General features: G+C 33.5%; 1 protein-coding gene across 1 annotated transcript; it reads left to right on the top strand.

Moving 5' to 3' along the window:
* The first annotated feature begins 456 nt into the window (after positions 1-456).
* On the top strand, positions 457-11876 carry LOC123917933 (tetratricopeptide repeat protein 27 homolog). Its single transcript, XM_045969845.1, has 20 exons — positions 457-900; positions 1000-1135; positions 1521-1834; positions 3297-3378; positions 3519-3831; positions 4548-4606; positions 4767-4856; positions 5603-5694; positions 5793-5891; positions 5980-6057; positions 7285-7369; positions 7487-7545; positions 7698-7767; positions 8158-8249; positions 9014-9076; positions 9422-9488; positions 10087-10359; positions 10533-10655; positions 11014-11166; positions 11277-11876. The coding sequence occupies exons 1-20, from the start codon at positions 503-505 to the stop codon at positions 11370-11372; spliced, it is 2742 nt and encodes a 913-aa protein (XP_045825801.1). The 5' UTR covers positions 457-502; the 3' UTR covers positions 11373-11876.
* The last annotated feature ends 555 nt before the right edge of the window (positions 11877-12431 follow it).

Genomic DNA, 12431 nt, shown 5'->3' with positions numbered 1-12431 from the left:
TTTGCAATGAAAAGTACAACATTTTAACTCTTAAAAACATTTTTTTACTGCGACTCTTAAAAATTTGAATGCACAATTTTTAAGAATAATATTTTTATATTGAATTTTTTATTTTAGTGAAGACTTTTTATATATTGAAATTTCTTTTTGTTACAATTGAATTTTTTATTTTACTACAAATCTATTTTATTTTTTACTGCAACTCTTAAGACCTGTTTTTTTTATTTTTTTGAACATTTAGAGATTATTTTTCAATTGTTTTATGATAGTTTCGAAACTATTTTATTGTTTTTCAGTATAATTTAGAGTCTCGTTTGGATTAACGCAAACAGATTATCTAATATAAATTAGGTTTTATGTTATTTTATAAGATCATATCAGTGAAAATTGCATTTTATTTTATCATAAACTACATTGTCACCAATAAACTAATTCAAACGAGTTCTACCAGTAAAATTGAAGTATTTTAACGGAACCACTAAACCCTGAAGCAGGAACAGACATGTCTAACTCCGAACCTCAAGTCGCCGTAACCCGTCGCTACGAACTCCGCCTCATCCGTTGCACCCTCACTCCTTCACCGGAGACGACGACGGCGTTCAATCCTGAACCTCAAACCGAATCCTCAGATGACCTCATCAAGGAACTATTGGCCTCAATTGAATGTGGCAACTATGCTGAAGCACTCACCTCTCAATCTTGCAAACTCATCTTCCAACTTAATCACAACTCACCGCCACCGGAATCCGCCGAACACTTCTACTCCGAGTTGGTGAACTGCGCCGAGTCTTTCATAACAGACGCCTCAGTTAGCACTGTTGAACAATCTCACAGAGCCATCCTCGTGATGTGTATTGCTGTTGCTGCATTTCTAGGGTTTACTCAATGTAATTTTACAGGGTAATGTTCATTTTCATCACAAAAGTAACAGTTTGAAACTATTTTTACTATTTGCTATTTTGGTTTATGAATTAGTGGTTTGTGAAATTGTAATTGCAGGCCTTTGAAGGGGAAGGAGCTACCAAGATTCCCTTTGCCTTTGGTTGAATTTGAGTGTGCAGAATGGGATATTTGGGCACGTAATTATATTATGTCTGATGGTTCTGATTTGCTTGGAAAGTTCTCGAATCTTCAGGTACTCCGTTCGTGCTGGCATTGCATTTATCATTTCATTATTAAACCATGGGGGTGTTTGGATCGACGTATTTGAACTTATCTACTGACATAAACGTTTGTGAGACTGATTGTGAGAGCTTGTGGAAATAACTTAGGTTTAAGTTTATTTTCGTAAGTTGTTCAGGGTAGCTTAGGAAACAACTTATATAAAAATAGTTTGACTTTATTTTCTCTTATAGCTTATTTCAATAATCAACTATATGATATGCACTTCTGCTATGCACGCTTAATTATGGTTTTTATCTGAACAGGGCCCATATAAAGTTAGTTGTAACCAAATCTTTCATAATTTTATTTTGAATTATCAACTAATAACTAACTAGTCTTTTTTTCTTTTCTTCTAGTATATAGTTTTTGCTAAGATGTTGCTTATGAGGATGAAAGATTTATCAATTGATATTAGAATTAGAAGTCTTTCTTGGTGGCTTGGAAGAGTTTTGCTTCTTGAACAGAGGATTTTGGACGAGCGGTCTTCTTCACTTTGCGATCTCTTGCATGCTTATATGGGCGAAGCTTTACAGCAATTTGGCACTTCAGAAAAAGTTCAGAGTTATTGGGATACTGATTTGCGTGATAGAGAGAGCTTGGCTATTGTTTCCTTGCTTCATTTAGAGGCTGGAATTATGGAATATGCATATGGACGAGTTGACCCTTGTAGGTCAGTTCGCTTGGATTTTTACTTTTCCTTTTACTTTCACAGGTTTTATTTGTACTATTTTTTTTGGTAGACGAAATGACAAGCCATTGAAAACTCACACACACAAAGTGGAGGGACCGGGGTTCGAATCCCGGTCATGGCGTCCGACCTAGCAATTTCGGCATTTCTGCCAGTTGAGCTAGGATTTGTAGACTTATTTGTACTATTTTATTTGCAATGTGAATGGAAAATCTGATTCATTATGTGTTACTAGCTTGCTTTAAGTACCTACATATAGTCCAGTCACTGGGAATATTTAGGCCACTCTTGGTATGCAAGGTAGTTTGTTCAATGGAAGCACTTTACCTTTAGGGTAGGTATGGTTTGTTTAAAAACGAGGGACTAGACAAGAAAAAGTTGTCTGGTTTATGTTTATTTTTAAAATAGTCATGTGATATATAAATTTTAAAACTGGGTATAGGATAGAACTCTAAAATGTTGTTACTCAATAAATCACGGTGAATAAGATCCCCCCCGATGATAGCCACATAATTTTAAAATTAAAAATCTTTGAATTTTTCCCTGCAAATAAAACACTTAATGTCTGCTTATGCTAACAAGCTACTATGAACAATGAACCATAATAAACCATGTCATAACTTGCACCATAATTGGTATCATATCCTGAAGGAAGTCACTGACATACTAGAGCTTTTTGTTGATTCAGTGTATAAAAGCATAAAAAGTTGATATTTATTTTATGATATTTTGGGAAAATATTAGCGATGTCTTATCTTTAATATACTTATTTTGATATACTGTAACCTGTTTTGTTACCCTCTCGGAATGAATTTGTTGTTCTTGCTTGGATATAAGCAACATATGAATGACAATATTTGCATAGTCACATATATTTGTGAGGTTATTTTTTCTGGTTCCTTTATATGTTCCAACTGCTTTACGTAACCTTGCTGGGAGTAAACAGGATTTACTAATCTGTTACATAATTAAGTGAGGAACTGGAATAAAAACCAACTAAAACTATTCCCTGAGGAAAAGGACAGTTGGTTGGGAAAAAAGTTGTGTTTTCCTTTGTATGGTTTTTGGGCTTGCATTGCATAAAGTGATATCTTTTTCTTCTTACATTTATTCATCTTCTTAAGCAAAAAGTAGTTCACAAATACAAGGTTAAGCACACCTGTGTTTGATTAGTTTAACACATGCATTGCTTCTTACTTCTCACCGATAATACTAAGTTGTGACTTGTAACTCCCCACCCCGTATTTCCTATCCAGTTGTGAGGATTCACCCTGAAGTGTGCAAAAATATATTGGAAGCATGATGTCCTTGGAAATGCTTTTGATTATACTAGAAAATAATTTATTGTAAAATTTTCCTGTAGAATACTACTTGAATGTTTAAATGATGGTTGACTTTGATTTCCCATGGTATCCTTTTATGATGAAGTACCTTATTGTATCAGGACACATTTTGAGTCAGCTGAGACGGCAGCTGGGCTTCAGCTTTCAGTTACCGGGGTACTTGGTTTCCGTACTGCACATCAGGTAAACACAATAAACTGCATCGTCGGCATGTTTCGTTCATGGTACTTACCTTTTAGTACGTTACGCAAACACAGTAAATTGCTTCGTTGGCATGTTTCATTAATGGTACTTACCTTTTAATACATTATTCTTTGACATAGGTCGAACCAAAGGCACAAATGGTACTTGTTACATGCACAGGTTCGTCAAACAGTGGGGACAACCGCCCCTTAACGGGAACTGGTATCCAAACACATGATGGCAGCAATAATTTGCGTCAGCATCAAGCCTCTGAAGAATCTGACATACTTGTAATACCAAAGTTGGTAGAAAACACTGATGACTCTAAAGCTAGGTCACAAGACATGGAAAATGGTGCTTCTGTCACTTCCAACCTAACATCAACACAACAGGCTGTAATTCTAGCATACTGCCTTCTAATTGAGAAGAGTTCCCGACACGATGAATTGCAACGTAAGTTGCCTTAATTTGAACATGCATTTACAATATTATTTCTAGCATCTTTATACTTCGATATAAATCCCTCTTTCAACCTTCTAATTGGAAACTACCTCAGAGAATGAATAGAGATTTTGGTTTACCTTTACTGAACAGCTGTTCTCCTAGGTCACTGCTCTAGATGTGCAATTGAATTTTCAGTTAACGTTTCTAAATTTGTTCAACATTAATTTGTTGTGGTTATTTTATTAGCCACATATTGAAACTTTCAGTGTGTTGAATGCCAAATCTGAAACCACAGGGGGATAAAATTAGGGTCAACTTCTACAATTTAACCAATTCTTCTGTTAAACATATGTTGTCCTTTTTTTAGTCTGATCAAAGGAGAGATTTGTCTGAAGTAAAAAATAAATAAATAAATAAATTTCAGTAGTCTTGTTTGCTTTTCTAAGTTGATCTGGTGTCTATTTAAATGTTCACTTTAGCTTGGAACTTGGAGGATTCATTACTATGTAATCCCTAATTAGCCTTTCTTTCATGGCAGAACCAAGATTATGGTCTCTAACATTTAGTGATCTTCTTTCCATTATTTTTCCAACTTTTAGTGCTATTTACATTTCTAATTGAGTTCTAAAATCCAAAACCACAAATATTTCTGAAAAAAAGGAGAAAACAAAATGGCCGTGTCTTGTATATGTTCACTTAATTGATGGCTCGTCATTTGGTTTCAGGATGGGATATGGCTCCTTACATTGAGGCAATTGATTCCCAGCATTTCTCTTACTTCATCGTAAGTAGAAAAAAAAATCTACCACTTGTATTTGTTTTAAGATGAGTTTTTTTTTTCCACACCATAAAGCCAACTTCGTGTGTGCTTATGGTGTGTGTTTTCCTTTATTCTAATGTTCCACTTAATTATCTGCATTTTTAATGTTCTTTTCCTGCTATAGATACGATGCTTCTGCGATATCCTGCGTATTAGATGGGAGTCATTGCGTAGTCGAACAAAGGAGCGTGCATTACTGATGATGGAAAGCTTAGTATGTGTGTTTCATTTCTGTAACATGTTAGCTTTATGTTTATAAAACTATATCATTTTTCTGGTAATTGATTTTGCTGTATTCCTATGTAATGAACGGCTTTTATAATTCTGCGTCAAAATATTGATATTAAGCTTCTCATAGTAATAGAAAAGTGAAAGGAGAATTGAGAAATCTATTCTTTCAATTTCTGAATTGTGAATTCTTGAAAGAAAAATACAGAGTACGATGATTTATATAGGATTCTTATCCTACACCGACTGAGGGGTTATCCTAAACCCCTGTATCTAACTTTAGAGCAGTGCAAACTGCTGCTAACAGAAACTGCCGTGCTGGCAGAATATTCTAGAAAGGCAAAAGGAATCTAAGCTGAAACTAATGTAAGTTCCAGCAAGATTGAGCAGAAAGTACCTAGTAGATGCCATTTTTCTTTCTAAAGCTACTCTCGGTGTTCCTTATTTGTTCTGCTACACATTTCATTCTATTTAATACTTTGAGTAAATGAATTAATTTGAGAGACTCTAATGTGGAAGTTATACAAGATTCACACAGTAACAAGCTTATTTCAGAGAAACTAAGGATGCAGCAAGGTTATATATATATATATATATATATATATATAACACATTGAAGCTTTTTTAAATCTTTGTACAAAAAAACGCATTGGTTTCAATTTGGCTGCAATGTGATTGTGAATTGTCTTGATTGTCTACTGTTCCTAATAAGATATATACATATTTCTGCAGGTGAAGCGTGTTTCTGAATCTTCTCCAGAAATTGCAGAAAGAATTCCTCTTAGTTATGGTGTTTATATGGCTAGCATTCCTGCTTTGAGAAAGTATAAACTTTCGCTCTGTAGATTTTGGACATGACCTCCTCACACCCTAAGTTTTTTATTCTTCTTTTAACTCTTATTACATTTTCTTTCAATTTCAGGGAATATGGGGAACTTTTGGTGCGTTGTGGCTTGATAGGGGATGCAATAAAGGAGTTTGAAGACTTAGAATTATGGGACAATCTCATACACTGCTACAGGTATGATGTAATATGAAATTAATGAACCAATTTTCTCTCTCAATATTCACGCCTTATTGGTTCATTTGATGTTTGATATGGAAATCAGTCTATTGGAGAAGAAAGCAACAGCTGTTGAACTCATCAGGAAACGACTATCTGAAAGACCAAATGACCCCAGATTATGGTATGTTACTTTGCTCATCTTGCTTTTGGTTTTCCTAATTAGGTTATCATTCCTCTTGAACAATAGTTAATTAATTTCCATGACTATTTAGGTTTAGCTTATGGCACAAACACTAAGTTACTTAGATAAGTTTTTATTTTTTTTTATAAGCAGTTACTTGGATAAGATAATGGAAATTGGCTTATGCTTAATGAATATTTTAAGCATTTATGATACAAGCGCTAATGGAAATTGGCTTATGCTTATTGAATATTTTAAGCATTTATGATATAAGCTCTCATGTGAAAAGCACTTAATTAAGCTGCTTATTCAAACACATTGGTATTTTACGGATAACAATTAACAACCAATGAGCATGAAGAACGACATCCAAATCTTTTAGCCACTACTTTTAATATCAAGATATATCAAACAATCATTTTTGTTCCTTTAATTTATGTTTTTATCTGATTCTTCTGGGATGATAATTGTTTGAAGAGTGAACCATTGTGATGGAGAGAAGATGAAATGCTAGTTAGAGATTATGCAGTTCAAGAAATAATGAAAATAATTCTTTTGGCTTTTTATTGTTTCCGAAAAATGTAAACAATTGTTCACTTCAAGAGTCTCTATGTTCTTGTTAACAAGTAAAATTAACATGAATTTTAGAAAATGTTTTCATAAAAAAACGGGCCCTAATTTGTTTGTTGGTTCATTTTACCAAAAGAGAAGTACATAAATAGCTCAAGATCAGCTCCGGAGGTGTGATATAAGGAGAAGGAAAGGAAAGAAACCAAATACTAATTTTCTATGCACAAGCTACTGAATATGAAAGAAATAAATGATTTAAGAAAATTAGCTTTAGGTTTAGTAAAAGGCCACAAGGTTTAATCCCCTATGCAAGGGTTCCCAATTCCCAATTTGTTCCTGAAAAAAGATAAATTAATTTCCAACAGCTTAAATAAAACCTCACATAGTGTGTTTCTAAATTGGCCAAAAGTTGGGACCACAATAATTTGAACAATTTAAAAAGGTAAGCAATGATCACATATCGAAAGAGTGCAGACTTGGATTATCTCTTCACTGAGGGTATATGTGGTTATCTGTTTTTCCTCGCTCACTTTGTATCAATCAAGAACCTGCCATGACAGATCACAGTCTAGCTTACACTATAAAGAAATTGAAAAATTAAACAGCTAGAATATAATTATTTTGCCTAATTTATTTCTCACATGAATATTATTCTAGGTGCTCCTTGGGTGACACTACCAATAATGATGCATGCTATGAGAAAGCTCTGGAAGTTTCAAACAATAGGTCTGCTAGAGCTAAGGTGGGCCTGTGTATATGCTTAATCTGTTGTGCTTATATTCTTCATGTTTGCTTCTATGATATTATTAAATTTATAAACTCACATTTTTTTGATAAATTTGTTTTTCTCTGTTCACAGCGCTCTCTGGCTCGCAGTGCATACAATAGAGGAGACTATGAGATGTCTAAAACTTTATGGTGTGTTCTATGCATATCCTGAATGAAGCTTTTCACTTTCATCACTGTCTTTATCATCATTATGTTAAAAATGTCGGTTGTTTTGATTGTAACATTGTTATTTGGTTTAGTATAGTATATTAACTACAGTAAATTTTGTTTGTTAATTTAAGGGAGTCTGCAATGTCAATGAACTCTATGTATCCAGATGGTTGGTTTGCATTTGGCGCTGCTGCATTGAAGGTAAACTGCGTGATGTCTCTTAGATTTGCTTATCATCTACTCCCTTTGGTTAATAATAAGTCCTTGTTATATTATAAGAATAAGAAGAAAAACAAAAAAAATTGTGAGGCATTAATTACACCCCTCAGGAGAAATTGTGAGGCATTAATTACACATTTGAAATGAATTTTTCTTATAAATAGGACCAAAACAATATCCAAAAATTCTATTATAATAAGGACCTGAGGTAGTATTTGTTTATGTTGCATCACTTAATTGGTTTGTCGGGATGGGCATGGAATTACAAATTCCCATGTTTTGACAGTGGCTAATGTAGATTTGCTCCACTTGTTTTCTGTTTCTTACTTATGTTTTCTTGAGTACTTCTTACTAACCATAGAAGTTCAACAGGCACGGGATGTTGAAAAGGCTCTAGATGCATTTACTCGTGCTGTTCAACTTGATCCCGAAAATGGGGAAGCTTGGAATAACATAGCTTGCTTGTATGTAGCTCTTGCTTTCTTCTTATAATAAAAATTAGTTTGTCTGTGTTTTAAACTATTTAAGTTTTTTTTTTTTTTTTTTTTTCCCGCAAAGCCCCACCTTACCTGTAATTATGTAAAGGCATAATTTTTTGGACTTCAGAAATTGGGCTACATAATAATGAGAAAATGAAGTCCCTCCTTTAAATTTCACCTGATTTTCTTCCTGTGGGCTCAAAGTTGATATCTCCAGCTTGGAGAATTTGATGCTTTACCATTGTAGATTATCTTTAGGCACAAAATATCTTGTAGAAACTGAATCGGAACCCTTTTACCTTGGTATCACAGTTGTGAGCTCGGCAATAAAATTCAATATATTCCCAGTCAATAATGATTATTAAAAAAATAAAGTCACAGTTGAGTAAATCACATGACAAAATTGGTTATGGTATTAAGTTAAGTATGCCAAAAAATTATTTATTGGTAATTTGTATTGTTTTATTACAAGTTTATCCTTTAGGAGAGAGAATTAGTTAATGTTTGCATAAAAATATTTATTACAGATTGCCGAAAAAGATGTAACATAATTACGGGTATGTTGGCAAGGAAATAATTATTGCACTTAGAATTTTAAAAGGATTTTATAAAAAGGGACAAAAAAACTCGTGCTCCTATATTTAGGGACAAAGGTAGTAATAGTAATGATAAAAAAAAATCAGTTGATAGGGTTATTAAATATTTTCCTTCTTGCCTGTACTAATGACATGTTTAACCTAACATTGCAGGCATTTGATCAAGAAAAAGAGCAAAGAGGCCTTTATTGCATTCAAAGAAGCCTTGAAGTTCAAGTTCAGTATTTACTCCTCTTAGTAAACTTTCTCTATGTCATATATATCGGCCTTTATTGCATTCAAAGAAACCTAATGCGATATACTCCCTTTGGTCCCTATTATAAGGAAAAAAAATTACGTTTTAGATTCATTAAATAACTGACGTATCTAGTTTATACGTGATTTTTTTCTTATAATAGGGGCCGGAGGGAGTATCTGTTTCAGTTCATAATCATTGCAAATTTAGCCCATCTAGGATACCCATTAAAAAACGTACACCTACTGTGATATATGTTTTAGTTCATAATAATTGGAAATTTAGTCATCTAAGCTACCCATTAACACCATGATATTTGGTAACAGACGGAACAGCTGGCAACTCTGGGAGAATTACAGTCATGTTGCTGTTGACGTTGACAATATCAGTCAGGTATATGAATTTTTTATATTGTTGGTCAAAACTAGTCTGACATGTAATAGGATATTATGAAGGATGAAAGGTGTTTTTGTGCTGTTTTATTTCATGTTATATGCCATCTTTCATTTCTATGTCATCACTGCGAGGCTATGTTTGGATTGATAGGGAGGGATAAATTCGAGTGCATTGAAATGAAATATGATTATATTAATTATCATTGTCTTGTTTAAAATATCATAGAATGGTTCGTTCCATCTAGTACCTTTCCCCCATTGCTCTCTTCTTTGGGTTATGGTATGGAATCAACTTATTTATCAAATATTTCCTTAATGTTAAGGCAGTTTTATTGTGTCGCCCTTATTTGTTTGCGCTAAATATCCAGACCTGGACATGTGATAAGTACGCAATGTATGAAACTGTCTTCATTCACATAGGTCATAGAATACACAGTCGATACAAATATATGGTGGAAAATAAATAAACTTAAAGGTTTGGCTATTTTTTTAACAAATCAATGACATAAAATGCAGGGTTGGTGCATTAAAAAAGTACTTTACTTGAAACACTTGTTGATTCTTCATTGTTCATCTATTTTGGTAAATTCTTTTAGGCACTGGAAGGCACCAAGATGGTTTTGGACATGTCTAATAATAAAAGAGTAGATACGGTTTTATTGGAAAGAATCACAAATGAGGTGGAAAAGAGGTTTTCTACAAGTAACTTTGTACCTCCTGTGACAACTGATAATAAACCTAATACAGATCAATCCTGCATTGTTGATTCTGGGTCAGAACATCAAGAGCAAGTATCTGGACTATCCGTTGCAGGAAGATTGCGTGAAAGTGAGCAATTATTGTCGTTGCTTGGAAATGTTTTACAGCAGGTTAACAATTCTCTCAAGATTCTGTTTCTGTAGATTCTTTCTATTTAGTCAAGTGGTTAATGAACAGTCAGTGCAACTCAATAATCTTTGCTCGTTAAATAAAGGATATGCTAAATGATTAGTGGTACATGTAAGTCCACGAGGCCCTATTTAATATTATTTCACTGATACAGATAGTTAAAAATGGGAGTGAATGTGGACCTGATATCTGGGGCTTATATGCTAAATGGCACAGAATTAAGGGAGATCTCATGATGTGTTCTGAAGCCCTCTTAAAGCAAGTTCGATCACTCCAGGTATGTCCCATACACGGTCAAGTACATCTCAGATATCTTTTTTATCCGAAAGATATTGGCATGATTTCTGTGAAGCACACATTTGCAAAATGATATTCACATGCAGTGTTTGTCAGAGAAGGTCATCGTTCAATAACATGTCTTTGGCTAGCGTGAACTGCCAGTCTAGGTGGTTCGGGGTGATTTTAAGTAAAAGTAGCTTGTGCACAATGAACCACTCACCATTTTCTTTTGATTGTCAAAAGCATTTTTAACTAGAAGTATCTTTGATCTATTGTTTTTTGACTTATTTGCTAGCTCGCTCTCTGAAATTTCTCATTTGTTGTCTTAATATAATTGTCCGATTGTATTCTCTCAGGGTTCTGATACTTGGAAGGACCGAGATCGCTTCCAAAAGTTTTCAAAAGCATCTTTGGAACTTTGCAAGGTGTACATGGAAATATCCGCATCAACTGGCAGTATCAAGGAATTGTTTACGGCTGAGATGCACTTGAAGAACATCTGCAGACAGGCAAGATATTTGTTTTAAGCTTTCTGATGTTTGAGGATTGAAAAAAGTTAGGAAACAAGGTTGTTCTTTGTGTGTTAAATTTTTCTAATTCATTACACTTATTTTCTCAGGGCGAGAGCTTCTCTGACACAGAAGAATTCATGGATATTCAGACTTGCCTTGATGAAGTGAAAATTAAACTTCAATCTAACTCAATACCTAGCTAAAATCTTGTTAAAGGAATTATGAGATTGTTAGCGAGTTCAACCCAAGTTTTGACCTGAAGTCAAAATGCTGAATCTGATTCTCCCACTGAACTTGTTGCGGCGAAAAGTTCAATCTTCAACCTGAAGTCATCAGTGAGTTCAACCCAAGTTTTGACCTGAATCATCATATACTAGAATGGCTATGAAACTTTCTCAAATCTGTTGAAAGGTTGATTTTGAGATGGACGGGATCTGTATCTCTATTGTTTATTATGTATTCTATTTCTTTGCTATTGCCATAATTAGGATGTAGCTTAGTCATTTGATTTGGTTAACTCATTTAGAAATATTCATAAATAATTTTTTTGTAGAAGTTTGTGTAACACATTAAATTAAATATATTTTGCGATAATATTTCTATTTTTTACTCTAACGTAAAAGCACTTGTTAGTGTTTGTCTTAATTATAGTATTACCTTTTCTTTGACGGAATTATATTATTACCCTTTCTCCAAAAAAAAAAAAATTATATTATTACCTATTATATATAAAACGTGTAAACAATTATACACACAAAAAAAAAAAATTTAACTTGTTAACATGTTATATATCTCGGATATTGCATACTAAAAAATTTCAAAAAATTATGTATACTATATTTTGGAGAGGTATTTATAAATCATATATAACGATAAAGCATATAGCATGAAAAAAGATTATGTTCCTCTTGCTGCACCATTATTCGGTGATTGTCATGGCAAAATCCTGAGTAAAGAGATGAAAGTTGAGCGATGGCAAAATCCTGAGTAAAATTATGAAAGTTGAGCGATACTACATCGTTAAAAAGTGAAAGGAAAGAGTAATTAGATAAAAAATCTTAAAGCAGGATCACTGATATTGTTGCAAATGGCAAACACATTTCATGATTAAGTTCTGAAAAAATGCACACTTTATAATTAAGCTTTGACAAATGGTGTTCAAGTATTTAATGTCATAAGTATGGGTTGAAGGTTTGAAGCCAATGAAGCATTGCATTGTGGGATCAAATGGATCATCAATTTCGAAAATATTTTGATAATAT

Source organism: Trifolium pratense, linkage group LG3 (assembly GCF_020283565.1).
Source record: "Trifolium pratense cultivar HEN17-A07 linkage group LG3, ARS_RC_1.1, whole genome shotgun sequence".
In the NCBI taxonomy this organism is placed as follows: Eukaryota; Viridiplantae; Streptophyta; class Magnoliopsida; order Fabales; family Fabaceae; genus Trifolium; species Trifolium pratense.
Note: the sequence above shows the minus strand (reverse complement) of the source record. Positions and strands in the feature narration are given on the sequence as shown.

Coding starts and splice junctions, on each gene's coding strand:
- LOC123917933 (XM_045969845.1), top strand. CDS start 503: ATGTCTAACTCCGAACCTCAAGTCGCCGTAACCCGTCGCTACGAACTC. Junction 7,546..7,697: donor GAGATGTCTAAAACTTTATG/GTGTGTTCTATG, acceptor TGTTAATTTAAG/GGAGTCTGCAATGTCAATGA. Junction 11,167..11,276: donor TGAAGAACATCTGCAGACAG/GCAAGATATTTG, acceptor TTATTTTCTCAG/GGCGAGAGCTTCTCTGACAC.